This window comes from Aulonocara sp. 'chitande type north' Nkhata Bay, linkage group LG22 (genome assembly GCF_057382095.1).
Source record: "Aulonocara sp. 'chitande type north' Nkhata Bay isolate Kocher_YH1m ecotype deep benthic linkage group LG22, A_spYH_male_GT1.1, whole genome shotgun sequence".
NCBI lineage: Eukaryota > Metazoa > Chordata > Actinopteri > Cichliformes > Cichlidae > Aulonocara > Aulonocara sp. 'chitande type north' Nkhata Bay.
In genome coordinates this window covers 28,541,141-28,556,989 of record NC_141364.1, presented here as the reverse complement: position 1 = coordinate 28,556,989, position 15,849 = coordinate 28,541,141, and the positions used below count along the sequence as shown (strand labels likewise).

The window sequence follows — 15,849 nt, the reverse complement described above, 5'->3', positions numbered from 1 at the left end:
AACTTATTTTAACATTGAACTCAACAACAAATAAATCCTCCCTAACAGAGAAAGTAACGTCAAGGGCCAAATTACTTTATATGTCTTTACATCAATATATGGGCCACAAGTAGCGCTGAAGTGGGCTGCTAGTGGTCCTGGGCTGCGAGTTTGAGACCTCAGGTCTAAGTGGTTGATAACTTAAGAAAATTTGGTGGTTCATTAAAGGAAGCATTGTGATTTTGTAAGCCATGTATACAGAAAAATGCAGTAAAGATGGGGACATCCTTACTTTTAGTTGATGGTATGGGTCAAGCTCCAGTGTTGAACCTTACATTTGTCACTAAATACAAAATGCGGATACCCTTAAATTAATATTTACAATGAAGGCTTTTAATTAAAAGTTGCACAGTAACCCTGACATCATCAGAATTATTTAATGGCCTGTATTTGTATAGCGCTTTACTAGTCCCTAAGGACCCCAAAGCGCTTTACACATCCAGTCATCCACACATTCACACACTGGTGATGGCAAGCTACGTTGTAGCCACAGCCACCCTGGGGCGCACTGACAGAGGCGAGGCTGCCGGACACTGGCGCCACTGAGCCCTCTGACCACCACCAGTAGGCAACGGGTGAAGTGTCTTGCCTAAGGACACAACGACCGAGACTGTCCAAGCCGGGGCTCGAACCAGCAACCTTCCGATTACAAGGCGATCTCCCTCTTCTGTTACAAGAAATCAAGAAGATGAAACACTTTTCACAACCTGAGTAGAATTCCTACTTAGAAGTTAGATAATGTGTGTGCTGACCTGTAAAGGGCAAGTAAAGATCATGCACCGAAGCCACCAATCCATTCTCACCTTCACTTAGTCTAATTAGAAACACCACAGAGATCAATAGCAACAGTTGGGTAATGAATGGTGAAATACAAAAAATAGGTCATTGTGTAGGGTTTGACAATGTGATTTTCTAATATTTGACCTTTCCAATGCGGAGCTTATTTACGCACAGTCGAGATCAGTTCTTAATTAGAACGTGACGTTCAAAAGTCGTACTTCCCCCAAAACAGTCTGTTCTTCAGATCATCCCCAAAGCTTTTGCCAGCACTGCCTGCCAGCCATTCTCTACAGCTTTCTGTCAAGTGCGCTAATTGCTGTAAATAGCTGGGTGTTCTGTTGTTGTGATTGACCCTTCTGAAAAGCTGCTCAATCTGTCTCATATTTGGCAAAGTGGAGCCCATTTTATGGGCCTCGTTTTATAGAAAGGCTTGTTTTTGTTGCCACTGCACATTAAACATGGTTAATAACAGAGAAGGCGGTTTGCTTAAAAGGGCTTTGATGTGAAGTACTACTTGGACTTTACCAGTAACAGTATAGCTGAATGATATAAAAATCCTTGTTATGTTGTGGATTCTTTCTGAAACTCTGTTAGGACTGAATGATTGTGATACTGAAATCCTTGTTTTTCCTCGTGAAGGATATACACCTTTCTCATCCTGCCATCTCAACTTTCCAGTCTTTGATGTCACACATGAAGTTTCTTATGACCGATCCAACATTTGGATGATATATTGGTCTGTGCTGAGTTTATCGGCTTGAGACTCATCATAATCCTGCTTAGGTGATTACAAAGAACGAACAAACACATGTGTGCTTTGTATAATTCTAAATGATGAGTTTCATTTAACACTGAGGATGCACCAGTAAACCAACTGTCGTTAGAGTGGTGGGCCTCTCATGTTAGCTTAAACATATCCCCACTGGCTCCCAGTGGGAAAGGGGCCTTTTCTCGTGTCACCTGAAACACGTGATACTGGAATTCTTTTCCAAGTACCAGAAAATATGGAATTCCTAAATTATGATGTTAGGGCAAAGAGTCTAAGTAAGCCTTGATGACCCAGTGGACCCCCTACTTCTGTAGCCTTATAAAATATACAGTGAAGAGCCAGCAGCAGATTTATTTTGTTGTATTTCTAACAGTACTATGTAGAAACAAAGAGCTCTTCCAACTGAAAATTTGACTCTAGGGCTTTAAGACGGCATTCATAATCATCTGCCAGATCTGTTACACAATACTCCTTGGCCTTGAATGTAACACTAGGTTACTACTTAACAAAGTAATCTACTTATTTCACTTTTGGAAAGGTTAAAAATAGAGAAGCACACTGCAAAATCTGTACCATGACTAGAGTACAATGCACAGATCTGTGGCATGTGTAAAAATTCAAAGCTGAAATCCCTGCCAAGCCTGTTTAAGATAAGATAACCTTTATTAGTCCCACACGTGGGAAATTTGTTTTGTCACAGCAGGAAGTGGACAGTGCAAAGTTATGAAGCAAAAATTAGAATACAATAAGAATAAATACAGTACACAACTGTACAGAATAGAATATAATAAAATACTTAAGTTAGTCGCTTAGCTACAATTGGACAGTTCACTTGCCTGTGAAGTGAACTGTTTCACTTCACCTTCAGAAAGATTACCCTCTGAAATAACAATTACCATTAATATAGGGCCTTAAATGTGATTTATGTTTAGTAAATCATTCGTACATTTTCTTTTTTTGAAAAAAGGGATAAGATGTAACATTTTTAAGAGATTTTGTGCACCATCCAAGTCATCCTGGTTTTTATGTACATGCTCACCCCCCCCAAAAGCAAATTATCTACAAAGTAAAAGCCTACGCTGGTGGATTTTCTGTCTGGTTTGTGAAACATAAAAGCAGGAAGCCTTGGTGAGAAGACGGGGCGCTCGGATCAGCGGGAAAGACGGAAGATTTGCCTGGATGTTTGTGAGATCTGAAAGGAGGCTGTGATCACAGTGTCTCGTTAGATCAGTCTCACCTCTCCCTTTTTCCTCCATTTCTGTCTCTGTCTCTCTCTTCACTGCTGCTGCTTAGGAAGAAAAAGAAATATTGTAGCTTTTTGAAAACCAACTGCTGATTTCAGTGTCATGCTTCACCTCGTCTACGCTCATAAATGCATGACCTTCTGTGCACCTGGTTTAATGTGACTGAGATGATGAGGGCTATTTCCATCATTGCTTTGCTTAGTTGTGATTAAACGTATACCTTGATAGTTTTGCACTGCGTAATACTGCACGTCTTTATATTTCATCACTTTTGATTGTCTCAATCTTAAGACTACATGTCATGTAATCACATTTGTATTTTTATTAGAAAAAAACAAACATACAACTGCAGTTGAATGTTTCCTCCTCGGTTCCCCTCCTCCACTATATACTGTAGCTGCCTTCATAACAATGGTGCAGTTTCCATGGCAGCTACAGCATGTTAAGCTTTAGGATAACAGTTCAAAAAAAAGTCAGGAGAAGAACGGGGTCTAATCACAGGGTATGAGGAACTAAAAATAGCGAGGGACTTAATCCCAGGCATTATTTATTCATCTAAAACTTCTCGTGTCTGTGCCGGCTGTGTAAACATCACTTCTTTTGTAGCTCCTCTTCAGGCGGGCTGTTTTCCAGCCTAAACCCCCACAGTCTTACTGACTAATACGCTGACTATAGGAGAAGAGGGATGGACATATAGGGGTTGGATTTAGTGTGGTGACACAGTCTGTTGAGGGAAACTGCTTAAAAACTGCTCAGGATTAATATTTTACTGTTCCTCCTTCCTGAGCGAGCATGAGAGTCAGCATAGCGGTGCACGTAACTATGAAAAACATCCGTACTGACAGCTGGCTGATGTGTAATTAAATATTTCTCTTGATGTTGCTGCAAATGGCGATAAAACGGCCTTATAATGTTACATTTAATCATTGCCAGCTCATATGCTATACTTGGTAAGAAGCTGTAGAGTGTGCAGTAGGTCTGCCTGTCACACTGCGAGAATGAGAGTGTGTTGTAGCTGAGCAGAGGTCAGCCTCAGGCAGCAGGCACGGCCAGATTGCTGTGCACGCGGAAGAGAAATCTATTATTGTCTCTTGTTTAGCGAGATGAATGCTTTGATGGATGTCACTTTGCAAAGTTACTACACTGAATTTGCTGGTTGATTAAATGGATTTTGCAGTGAAGAATATCATCAAGTGAGTTTAGGGAGTCCATCTACTTGAACTCAAATTTGAAGCACTTCATGTGAATATCTGTCTTTATCTGACTGCGTAAGTTATTAGTAAGGACAATTCCATTGTTTTCCAGCTCCGACGTCTTTTCTTGATAACAAGTAATTAGATTGGCACCCGCAATGTTGTGAAAAAGTATTTCCCTTAGGCAAAAAAAGTAAGAAATCAGGATAGGGGCAAATACTTTTACACAGCACTATATGGATGCACATCGATCAGTAATGTGAAAAACATTTTAACAACCTTTGCACTCAGATTATCAATGTGTAAGTCCAATTTCATGATCTTAGCCCTTTATGTTAACAGCACATGTCATTGGTTATCGCTGATGTTCCAACTGGTATAATCAAAAGTCCAAAGTGTGTCGTTTTGTTTTTTTTAACTTCTCTGAACAACATTGCAGAACCAAAATACTTTAATATACAATAAAACTATGAAAATCTTGACTATAATGATAATTTTGTCTCAAAAAATGACTTTTATCCAATTTGTAGCCTGACATTTGTTTGTGTCAGCATGCAAACATTTATAGTGGCAAACAAAATAAAGAGAAAGAATTCAGGAAGGGGGCATAGTGCTTCTTTACTGTAAATAAACACTTAAGAGCTTTTTAATACAACCCACTTTCAAGCCTTCATACGTTGTTTTTATAAGTGCTTTTCTAACTGCCAAGGACACTTGGTCTTATGGTCTAAAGAAGCCATGGATCAAATAATCAACCTTGTGAATAACTGGCAACCCATTCTAGCTCCTGAGTCAATGCCACCCTTGCTCCAGGTATCTGCAGATATTCAGTACCATCTGTTACCAGTGTTAAATTAATCAGCTGCATTCAGGACTTTCATTCGTTATGTTACCGTAAGTGCAATAAAATCTCTTCAGCAGTTGTTATCCTGCATGTAATAAGAGGGAGTGAGAGAAACTGTCATAGAAAGCATTGCTCTCACAGCTTATTAGTCACATAAACTTACTTAACCATCCAGCATTTAGATTGGAACCAGACCTATATGTGCACTAGATAAGAGCTTGGAGAATAATTTTCACATCACAATCGTTAACCATTTTACAGCTCTGGCTATAATTTCCATCCATGGACAAAATAAGAAAGAATGAAGGTATCATCTGGTTAAATATGGTCAATTCAATTTTGGGTGGCTTTGAATTGCTTTGAGTTAAGTAACGTTTAATGGAGTGTTTTTACAGTTGCTGTATGTATGTATGTAATTTGGGGACACAGTGTCCTTATTTAGAATCAATTTCCCCTCGAGTGTCTTCAGTCATTGCACAGAGGAATGATTATGTGGTTATGAGGTTATGTTGTCCTCGGTGGTTTATATGGTTCCATTTAGAGAAATGGTGTCTGTTCTATTTAATGAAAAAAAAGAGAGATTTGTGCCAACTGTTTTCTTTTAAAATTAATATGCATTATTAGTCTTTTAGCGGATATGAATTGAACACTAAACACTCTGAAGTTGTGAAACATTACAAAATTAAACATACAGTAATTAAAAAGATTAATTATATACCTATATGTTTAGAGCCAGACTTTAGTTCTGCTCCCTAAATTTTACAACATAGTTATTTAAATTAAATCTTTTTGGATATTCCAGATGAATGCAAAGGGAATTCTGGAACCAAACTAAAGTATATTGAGTTGGTGTCACAATTTGCAGAGGCAAATTGTGCGGCGCGCGCGCGAGAGAGACGTGGACCCAAATGTAGGCAACCAAATGTAGGCAGCAGAGGTAACACAGGGGATGACAGGCAGACGGACCGATGAAGAACAAAGGATAACACACACTAAATATATACAGAGGGAAACAAGGAAATGGCACACAGGAGGGAGACACAGCTGAACCGAATCAACATGATGAGACATGGAGGACATAAGACACGAACCTTCAGTAAAACAGGAAACACGACACAGATTCAGAGACACGGGCTTTACACAGAGACATGACTGACTTGGAAACAGAGAGAACCTGGGAACCAAAACCTAAAAACTAGAAATCTTAGTCAAAGACATAACCAGATTAAACCAAAACGTAATATAATATTAATTAATGAAAAAATACTGAGTCATCAGAGTCAGGACCATGTCTGTTCGTTGCATTTTATATTGTAAATGTTAGCAGAGACGCTACCAAAAGCTTCAGTAAATGACATGCATCATATTGTGATTTGTTGGTAAAGGTTTGTTGGATCGACTTTCAAGTTTGGCATTTTCTCCACACGACAGAAGGGAAATTATGTTGACATCAGTTGTGTGGATGCACAGTCTAAGATATCGAGCTCTCAGCGTTGCTTTCTTTTTGCTACTCGTGGTTTCTTTCTGTTAGGACTGAGAGCTTTCTTGCTTAGCCTCCTTCCTCTTGCATTTCCATTGAGAATAGCAGGTGCGCCATTGTAAAAGCCAACAAGGCTTCTTCTGAAAAGACCCTTTCTCCTTGGCACCGAGAGCCTGTGAGGTTGGTTGGAGACAATGCCCTGTGCTGTTGTTGTCGAAACTAACCTCCAACATCAAATGTGTTTAGTGCTGTTTAAAGCCTTCCCTTTTAAAGCTCGAGAAGCAGACACGTGAAAGTGCTTTTACTCCATTTGCACATACCCACATGGCAAATGTAAGTGGATAATTTTAGCTGCATGATTATTTACACAGTAGCCCCATGACAGGATGTCTTTAGTACGTGGTGTATAATATGGTACAAAATAATAGCGGTGGCTGTGTTTAGGAATAGCCTGGATAGCAATTTGCAACATTAATGAGTTTTTATGTAATTGCAGAGCTGTGACGAGTTTGAAAGAAGAAGAGGAGAAAATAGACTTTACCTTTCCTCAGTTTTTTTTATTGTAAGCCAGCTTCAACCTCTGTTTTTTTTTATGAAAAGACTTGTATAACATAAACCTTTTGCATAATTCACCTGCAGCTTGTTCCTGTGTCTGCCTGAGCTGGCACAGATACCTTATGTAGGTCAGTTTACTTGACAAGATAATCCCATCTAAACTGTTGTTGGATTATCAGCTAAAATTAAACTGTTCACATGATGGGTCACTGCCTGTTCAGTGCTTAATCCAGTAGCTCAATGAAAGTTACCATGTGTTCTAATTAGGACCGGAATAACAATAGCTATTACTTATTCTGATATTTCAGCAGTGAAGCCACTGAAAGCCAGTGATTTTATCTGGCTAAACAACTTCTTAACCTCTCAGCTTCCTCTTCAGTCTGACAGTGTAAAAACCCCAGAGCTGAATCATCCTGGAAAGCTGTCAGATCAGCAGTGACTGACTGTGGCCACCACCTGGTATTAAATGAAAAGTTGTTATAGCAAGTCAGTGTAAGAGCCAAAGTTTGGTTTTAATTAGCAGGATTAACAGTCAAAGCTGAGCTTTTCAGTGATAATCAGTTTCTCAGCTTGAGAAGCCTCTGAGCCAGACTGAAACTTCACAGAGAGACAAGCTATCCGTCCTACTGCGTGACCCAAACGCCTATTGTTAGACTCCAAGCTGAACAAAGAGAAGCTTTGACACGTGGCCCTGGAGGTGAAATTTGGAACAATATTCTGGATTTGCCTACAGTATAAACTTACTGAATGGCTAAATTTAGTACTGCAGCCACAAAGTAATTCACTTGAAATCACTTAAAGTTGCAGGTGTGACGTGTTCATGTGAACACAGATGGCTCATTCTTTGTATTTATATTTGAATTTAATGGTAGTGATTTGAGAAACATGAGGACAGCTGATGTTATTCAGTTGACCCCTTTGACTTGCACGTTGAGTCAGTTAATATTGCAACAAAACACTGTAATTAAGAGTGCCAAATAATCATCTAATATTTAAAACCAACTGGTAAATATGACGGCTTTACACTTAGGTCTGTAATTTGTTGGACAAAGACAGAATTTTTGTAGTTTTGCTTCTAAAAACCACCACAACAGACTTGAAATCAGTCAATATGTGATTCAAATTCAGACTTTCTGCTCTAGCGGATGAAATTTTGCATCAACTGTTTGGAAATTACATATAGAAAGTTTTCTGTTTTAAATGCACACTCCTCCATTTGTAGCCTCGAAAATAATTGGACAATTGACTAACAAGCAGTTTCATGGCTAGCTGATGGTTTCTGTGTTATTTTATGAAATGAAGCAAACATCCGAAGTTGATTCAAGAAATGTTGAATATGTGTTTTGTTGTTTTTATAGTTTTAGTGTTGAATCCCAAAGTGTTGTCAGTTTAAGTGAAGAAGGCCACAGTTATGTTGAAAAAAAAACCAAAACCAAAGATAAAGCTTTCAGAGAGAGCAAAGCCTTGAAGTGACCAAATCCACAATCTGGTATATTCTTTACAAAAAGCAATGTACGGGCCAGCTCACCATCAATAGGGCCTGGAAAAACAACAAAAGACAAAGTGCATGATGACATTTCCATGGTTAAGAAAAACAGCCTCACAACATCTAAAGAAGTCAAGAACATTATTAGGGAGGGAGGCGTATCAGTGTCGAGGTCCCTTCATAAATGGAAATGAAGAGGGTTTACAACAAGGCGCAAACCACTGGTTACACTCAAGAGCAAGAGGGCTGGATTAGACTAAAAATCTAAGATTAATTTGTACCAGAACGATGGGAAAGGAAAAGGTTCCAGAAGGAAAGGAACAGCTCGTGATATGAAGCATGCGATATCATCAAAGAGGTGGAGGCAGTGTTATCACATGGCTGCCAGTGGAACCAGGTCACTAGTGTTTATTGATGATGTGACTGATAGAAGTAGCAGGATGAATCCTGAAGTGAACAGACCTGTACTCTGCTGAGACTCGCCAAATGATGCAAATGGATAATTTCCCAAAGCACACTACAAACGCAAGAGTTTCTCAAGAGCAAAGAAATTGGATACGCTTCAATTGTCAAGTCAGGCACTTTAAACTAAAGCCAATAGAGGACCTTTTTAAGTTATTAAATAGAAAACTGAAGACAGACAGACCCATAAGGAAGCAGCAAGTGAAGGCAGCTACCGTAAAAGCTCAGCACGGGACCTCAAGGGGGAAAACACAAAAAACCTTTACTCTCTTTGGACGAATAGTCTGACATCTGACACCTCAACTAGAAGTAGTGTGCGTCCGATTATTGTGTAATCGTCAACAGGCTTCTGCTTCTTTTCCTTCAGATGCAAAATTTCTGAACATACCACCTGCTTCATCTTCTGTCTGAAGCCAGTTTCTGCGTTTTTTTTTTTTTTTAACATTTTCTAAGAAAAATACACTTTTCCGGTTTAATCAAGTACTATTATTATGAAAAGTCGAAGATGTGCACGTGGATCACAGACTCCCAGTATTCAGTACTCCGAAAGAGCTGTCATTATATTTCATTCTATATATTTACGTTTGTTTTATATATACACTGAGTCTAATCAGCTAATGACATGGAGGCATGTAGACTGCCGTTTAAATTAAGAATCAGAATTGGGGAAACAAGGTGACTTAAGTAACTTTGAATGTGGCATTGTTGTTTGTGCCACATGGGCTGCTCTGAGTATTTCAGAAACTGGTGAAATCTTTAGGGTTTACAAAGAGTGCTCCAAAAAAGAGAAGCTACCCAGTCAGCTGAGCTTCTGCAGGTGAAAATATCTTGTTTGACATCACAGGTCAGAGGAGAATAGTCAGTCTTCTTCAAGCTGATAGGAAGCCAACAGTAACTCAGATAACTACTTTTGATATCTTAGGTGTGGAGAAAAGTGTTTTCGTACACACAGCTAGGGCAAGACACTAAAGCAATAAAGATATGTGGTGCACAATAACCTTTCCTCACTAGAGATACATGGGATAGGGTCAATATAAAGTCAGTAAATCCCATTACTTCCTTGTTTTGACAGACCACATGAAAGGGAGTGAGCATCATCAAAGACAAAATGAAAACAGAAAACTCGGGTGGTCGAGTTTCTGAATATGACAGGTTAAAGTGCAAAAGACGAGGATATTGTTAAAAGGAAGAGTCAGAGGAATTCAGTGTAGCATACACTACACACTACATACAAAGGCCAGCTACACCACAAATTGTTTTCACCCTCTGCAGCGGTGGCATCCTCATAGTGTACAGTTGCCTGTTTATCAGTACAGTGCGATGCATTGAACAATGCAAGATTTTTCTTAGAAACAAAGAGACAGTAATATTGTAGCCTAGTTTTTAAAAGATGTGTTGCCAGGAAGCTGATGCTGATTAAAGTAATTGGCCCTCGCTACCAACTCCCTGGCCACAAAAAGTTCTCTCAGGCAGCTATACACAGAGTGCAGAGAGATAGTAGTCAGGCCTCACTGTCCACTGCTCTCTCTATTTTAAATCTTATTTATTTATTGTCTAGGAGCAAAAGTGAACAACAATTGAGTATGATTTTTTCATTGTGCATTTCTTTCGTTATTTGTTTGAAGTTCCATAATGTTCTGTCTGTCGTGGTCACCTTCTGACAGAATATAAATAATGTTTCAATGAAAAGGAACCTTTAAGCTTGACAGAAATAGTGATTTGGTTTATATCATGATATCCAATCATATACACAGGTGACCAGTGGCAGAAAACTAGATCCAGTGCCATCTGAGTGCTGCATCAATTGGCGGATACAACTGATGGAAGCTGACATGGCCAGTAAGCTGTTTTATTTCGACTGCTGACCTAGAAGAAGTGCAGTGAAGAATTTTAAATATATATATAGTATTTTTGTCATGTCAGAGCTTATTTTCTTTTATATCTCTAAGTCCTTAAATTCTGGTAGTATTTTCAGGTTAATCTCAAAATACAACATTTTGTTTTCCTGTGCATTTGTTTGAATCCTACCCAGCCTTGATGTAATTGTCTACCCACTGATCAGCTATATTTTTATTGACTTTGTATATTTAGATTTGACTATTAAGAATGAGAAAAATAATGGATTTTTTTGGGCATATTAAATAAAAGGAAAAAAAAATCAAACATACAGTTGAATTGGAAATAAATGCAATCAACTAAATAAATAAAGTATGAAAATGAATTGTTTGAATGGGCCCCGGACAGAGTATTGGTAATGGTAACTGTGCAACAGCATTTTGACATCAATTAATCAAAGCTGCATGAATTATTAGCAACTTGCTATGTGTACATCCTGTGTGGTATGGAGGAGGGTGGACACAGGCTTTGTGGAAAGTGTGATTACACATTTGTACTGATTAAATATATAAAACATTTATGTTAATCGTAGGTAGATTTTTCAGAATTATGTATTGAGCTTGATAAATGCTACATATTTTAAAACCAAAGGTACGTACATGTTTTAAAGTATCTCAGTCATAGCCATGATTCCTACCTGCAGCCACAGTTTTAGCTGCCAGCATGCAATAATGTAAACATATTGGAAGCAAAGTGCCTTTCTCCATGGAGACATTTAAAGCTTAGATGAGCTCAGTAGCAAGGCTTCAACTGTGCTCGAGGCTAACAGATGGTCAACTTATGGCCCTCTTTTTGAGGATGGTGTGTGTGCGAGTTTATAGCTGCACATATGCATTAACTCACACGTCAGCCCTTTGTTGAGAGAGAGCAATGGGAACTGAGATTTCGCTCCACAGAATGGTATGGCTATTTAAAGGGAGGCAACACAACAAAAGGGGGAGACTGGGAAGAGAGAGTGAGATAGTGAGCGAATGGATTCCAGTCATATGTTTACCTGCCAGTGGTGCTTTTTCTGTACTGTTGCCATGGCAGCAATGGCTCGCTGTATGTGTGTGTGCTGCGAGTCTGTGAGACAAGGGATGTAATTCTGCCTGTCACCAGTGTAGCCTGGAGCTGACTCCCCAGCTGCTGGTTGCCATGAGACCAGACAGACACATCCTCCTTTTCAGTGATGAATCTTTTCTCTGGATGTTCAAATCACATTAAGTACATTTTGTTTTCTGAGAAATGTCAAAATTAATATCCACTGTTAGACTATGTATAACATAAAACGTAGTGTCAACTTTTTAAAAGTGTTGGGATTAAAACTACTAGGGTACATATAGGGATGATTAGCAGGCTAGCTATATCATTAAAGATGTACCCCACACAGCTTTTCCCCGTGCAGTACACACCAAACAGAAACAGCACACTGTGAGTTGATTGAGTGAATTGTTACAAAATAAGACCTGGAACGTCCTCTCTTCAAAAATGGCATGCCATTTTATATCTGCATCCATGCTTTTAAACATTTGATATGTTGTACTAAGACTTTTTTCTTTGAAAAATATATTCCAATTTAAATTTGGTGCCAGCAACACCGCAAAAAAATGTAACAGGGAACAGAGTTGAAACATGTTACAACTAATTGCTTGCATCAAAGAAAGGTCGAGTGTTCCAGAAGTAAAGATTGAGAGGCGAGCAGCCCAATATTTTAATAATGTTTTTCAGCGTGAAACTGCTAAAAATGTCACAATATTCAAACAAACAGAGAATCTGCAGATGTCTCTGTGTGCAAGGGACAAGGCAGTGATGGAAACACAACTTGAATGACTGTGATATTCAGGCCTTCCTATGACACTGCATTGAAAACAGTTGCAGCCTGCTCAGCATGTAAAGCCCTTCATTTGTTCAACAAACTTCTTGGTCGTTGCTAGCTAACTAACGAACTAAGCAAATGGTTGACCATTTACCGTAATATCAAACTCTGAAAAACAAGATGAGAAAAGGAACTAGAAGTTACAAGTAAAAAAATTAGAACCACAAACCAAATATAAGCTGTGTTTTTAGATGTTAAACATGTCACATTGACATTCTCAATATTTTTTAATGATTATATTTATAGGTTTCAGAGGCCAATTTGACATTCACAGTTTTTTGTCCTTTTATACCTTATAGATGTATTTTACAGAGAGCTATGCCCCTCTGCCTCCACCGGTTGAAGCAGATGACGGAGTCTGGTTCTCCCTGAGCTTGCTTCCTGTTAAAAAGGAGTTTTTCCTTCCCACTCTCGCCAAATGCTTGCTCATAATAGGTTGATCTGATTGTTAGGGTTTTCTCATAGGCTCTCTTGTAGGATATTTACCTCACAATGTAAAGCGCTTTGAGGCAACTGTTGTTGTGACTTAGCAGAAATACTGCTCAGGTGAGTTAAAATCATGTATCATACCTTATCATATAAGGTATGATACATGATACATGGGTAAAATCGTAACATTGTACCTTCTTTTTTTCCTGAAGAGTTCCTGAAATGACCGAAGTGGAGCCAGTGCTGGACTTTGCCTCCTCGGGGCGCTCAGGGAGGAGAAATGCCCTGCCTGATATCCTGGGCTCTCCAGCGGGTGTAAACCCTGGTGACTTACCTCTAAAACTGGCTGAGCTATCCCTAAAAGGTGATATTTCCCTTTAAATGTGTTTTTTTTTTAACTTAGTACTTTAGCATGTGAAGCAATATATTTGATTATTTAGAAACAGTATAATGTAAATTAAGGACACTTTGAGAGATGTTTTTGTGAACTTGACTGAGATATTTGATCCCCGGAAGCCTTTATGTGGCTCATCTATGGCTTGAAGCTATGGCAAAGTTTTTGAGATTTAGGAAAGGTTGTCCTTGTCTAAATACATCTCCATTTAGTAGCAGATGGGTGAGCTTTAGGCTAGGAATGTCACTAGGGAAATGCTGCCCATTTCCCTGTCATGCATCACAATTGCTAAAAGTGTGTAGCTACCAGGAGTGCCAAATTTGAGCCATTGAGCATCTTTGGCTGCATGTGTAGAAAACAAATTAGCATCTAACATAACACAACATGGTCGTGCAATTCATCTTACAGACCCCAAAAATGAAAATACAGGTTTGCTCACATGAACTCGGATCTTTTGGAATTCCTCCAGCAGTGGCAGAGAGACACTTTGTTTGCCTGCATTGGGGTTTCTGAAAAAAATAGCAGCCTTAAAATGAAAGCAAAAACAAAAAATGCCAGGCACGCACTGTCACAGTCATTTATGAACAATAGCTTTGGAAAGAAGTTCCACATTTGTGCCTTTAGAAGTCATTTTTGAGTTTTGTGTGCAGATGGTCCGGGAGGGGCTCAGTCACCCACGGCGGAGGAGCCACCAGCACCGCCAGAAAGCTCAGATGGGAAAGAGGGATCATAGGGACTCGTTTATTTACCTCCCCGGAGGCCTACAGAGATAACCTGAGAGAGGATGAGGAACGAGGCAGAGGGCGACCTATGGGAGAATGAGTGATGATCTGTGGAGAGTCACACCGTTTGCGAGGAAGCTGAGCCACGGAGGGAGGGTGATGGATCCACTCCCAAAGGACTGGAGCCAAGAGCTTAGGACTGTTTTGGTACTTTCTAAAAAGAGTCAGACGTCACCTAGTTCTGAACCACATAGTGTGTGCACGTGTGCATATATGCATAAACGCGGATACGCTACATTGGGAATAAAAAGGACAATGACTGATTGTGTCCTGTACACTCTTTATTACAATTTTTCTATGATTTATTTAAAACGAAAGAAAAAAGGAACTTGTGAGTCAAAATGTAACGCACCATTTTCCTTGCATTTCCTGCAGATCTCTGTTTTGTAGCTCTGTGTGTTCTTTGACAGTAGTTTAACTGCAGCCTGTAGTGGCTCGAGAAAACTGGGAACTGTGTTATCCGGCTCATTTATGCTTTTTACACTAAATATGTATGATCTAGTGTGCATTTTCAAATGAGTCTATAACTACACTGCAGTTGTACAGTTTGTATCCTTCATCACCAGACTGTTTTAACCATAACAGCAACCAGGGACTTTGCACTTTTTAGGGATGATTTGGTGCAACGTGATGATATGGCAACCAAATAAAGTGTAGTCCATATCTTGAAACATTCCTTTAGAGAATAGTTTCCCACTGCCAACACTACTTCATTGTAATACTGAGAGAAAAATTAAGATTTCATTTTGTTTTTGTTTCATTGTTTTGCTTTTCAAAGTCTCTTCATTTTCCAAATATCTGAAAATGTGCCTAGTGGCAGTTTACAACTAAAAGTGGGTGTTGTGTTCTTTCTCTGTGAGGTACTGTTATTGCAAATTCCGGGGCTCTTGATATTTCCTCAGTTTTAATAGGAGGTATCGTTAAAAAAACCCCATCTGAACTACTTGGACTGTGGATGAAAGAAGAAAACACTGGCCGTAAAATCCATTTTGTCTGCGGTGACAGCAGCATACGCTTGGGCGCGGGAGCAAGCGTTAACAAATGCTGCAATCTCCACAATGTGTTTCTAGTGCTGAAAATGGCAGCAGTTCCCCTTCTGTCTCACTCGCACGGAGAAAAGTCTGTTCGCGCTCATCAACACATGAGCAGAACTGTGAATAGGACGCGAGCTGGAGAGTGAGAAACAACAGCAAGAGTTCACACTTTGCCAGCTATCCCCTCTCTGCTACTGTACATATACTATATTGTAGTAAAATCCATGTGTGTCATACATGCTGCCTGTATGATTACTGGACTGTACCCACAAACAAAAGGTGTTTTGTAATTGTCTCTATTTGAAGATGTGTTGACTGGTGGCCTGTCTTTATGTGGATGTGTTTCACAAATGCAACAAGGAAAACCTGACGTGCTGCTGCCCAGTCTGTCTTTATTCCTTTTTTTGTTTTGTTTTTTATGCTGTACTGATAAAGTGTCTGTGGTCTGTCTGACGCTGATCAACACATTTTAAGAGACCGATGAATCAGAGGTGTATGTTGTAGTGTCCTGGTGCATATATTTTACTTAACTGGATTGAATCCTTTATGTTGATTCTATCTGGTGGTGAAAATTGCCATATTAAATCTCCAAGCTTTACCTATA

General features: G+C 39.3%; 1 protein-coding gene across 1 annotated transcript in view; it reads left to right on the top strand.

Moving 5' to 3' along the window:
* The window catches only part of pkib (protein kinase (cAMP-dependent, catalytic) inhibitor beta), a 27,133-nt gene extending 11,284 nt beyond the window's left edge, over window positions 1–15,849 (top strand). Inside the window, exons 2-3 of the mRNA XM_086279538.1 lie at window positions 13,248–13,399; window positions 14,080–15,849. Coding sequence (XP_086135664.1) covers window positions 13,258–13,399; window positions 14,080–14,162 — 225 coding nt within the window. The 5' untranslated portion in view covers window positions 13,248–13,257 and the 3' untranslated portion in view covers window positions 14,163–15,849. The remainder of the gene's footprint in view (window positions 1–13,247; window positions 13,400–14,079) is intronic.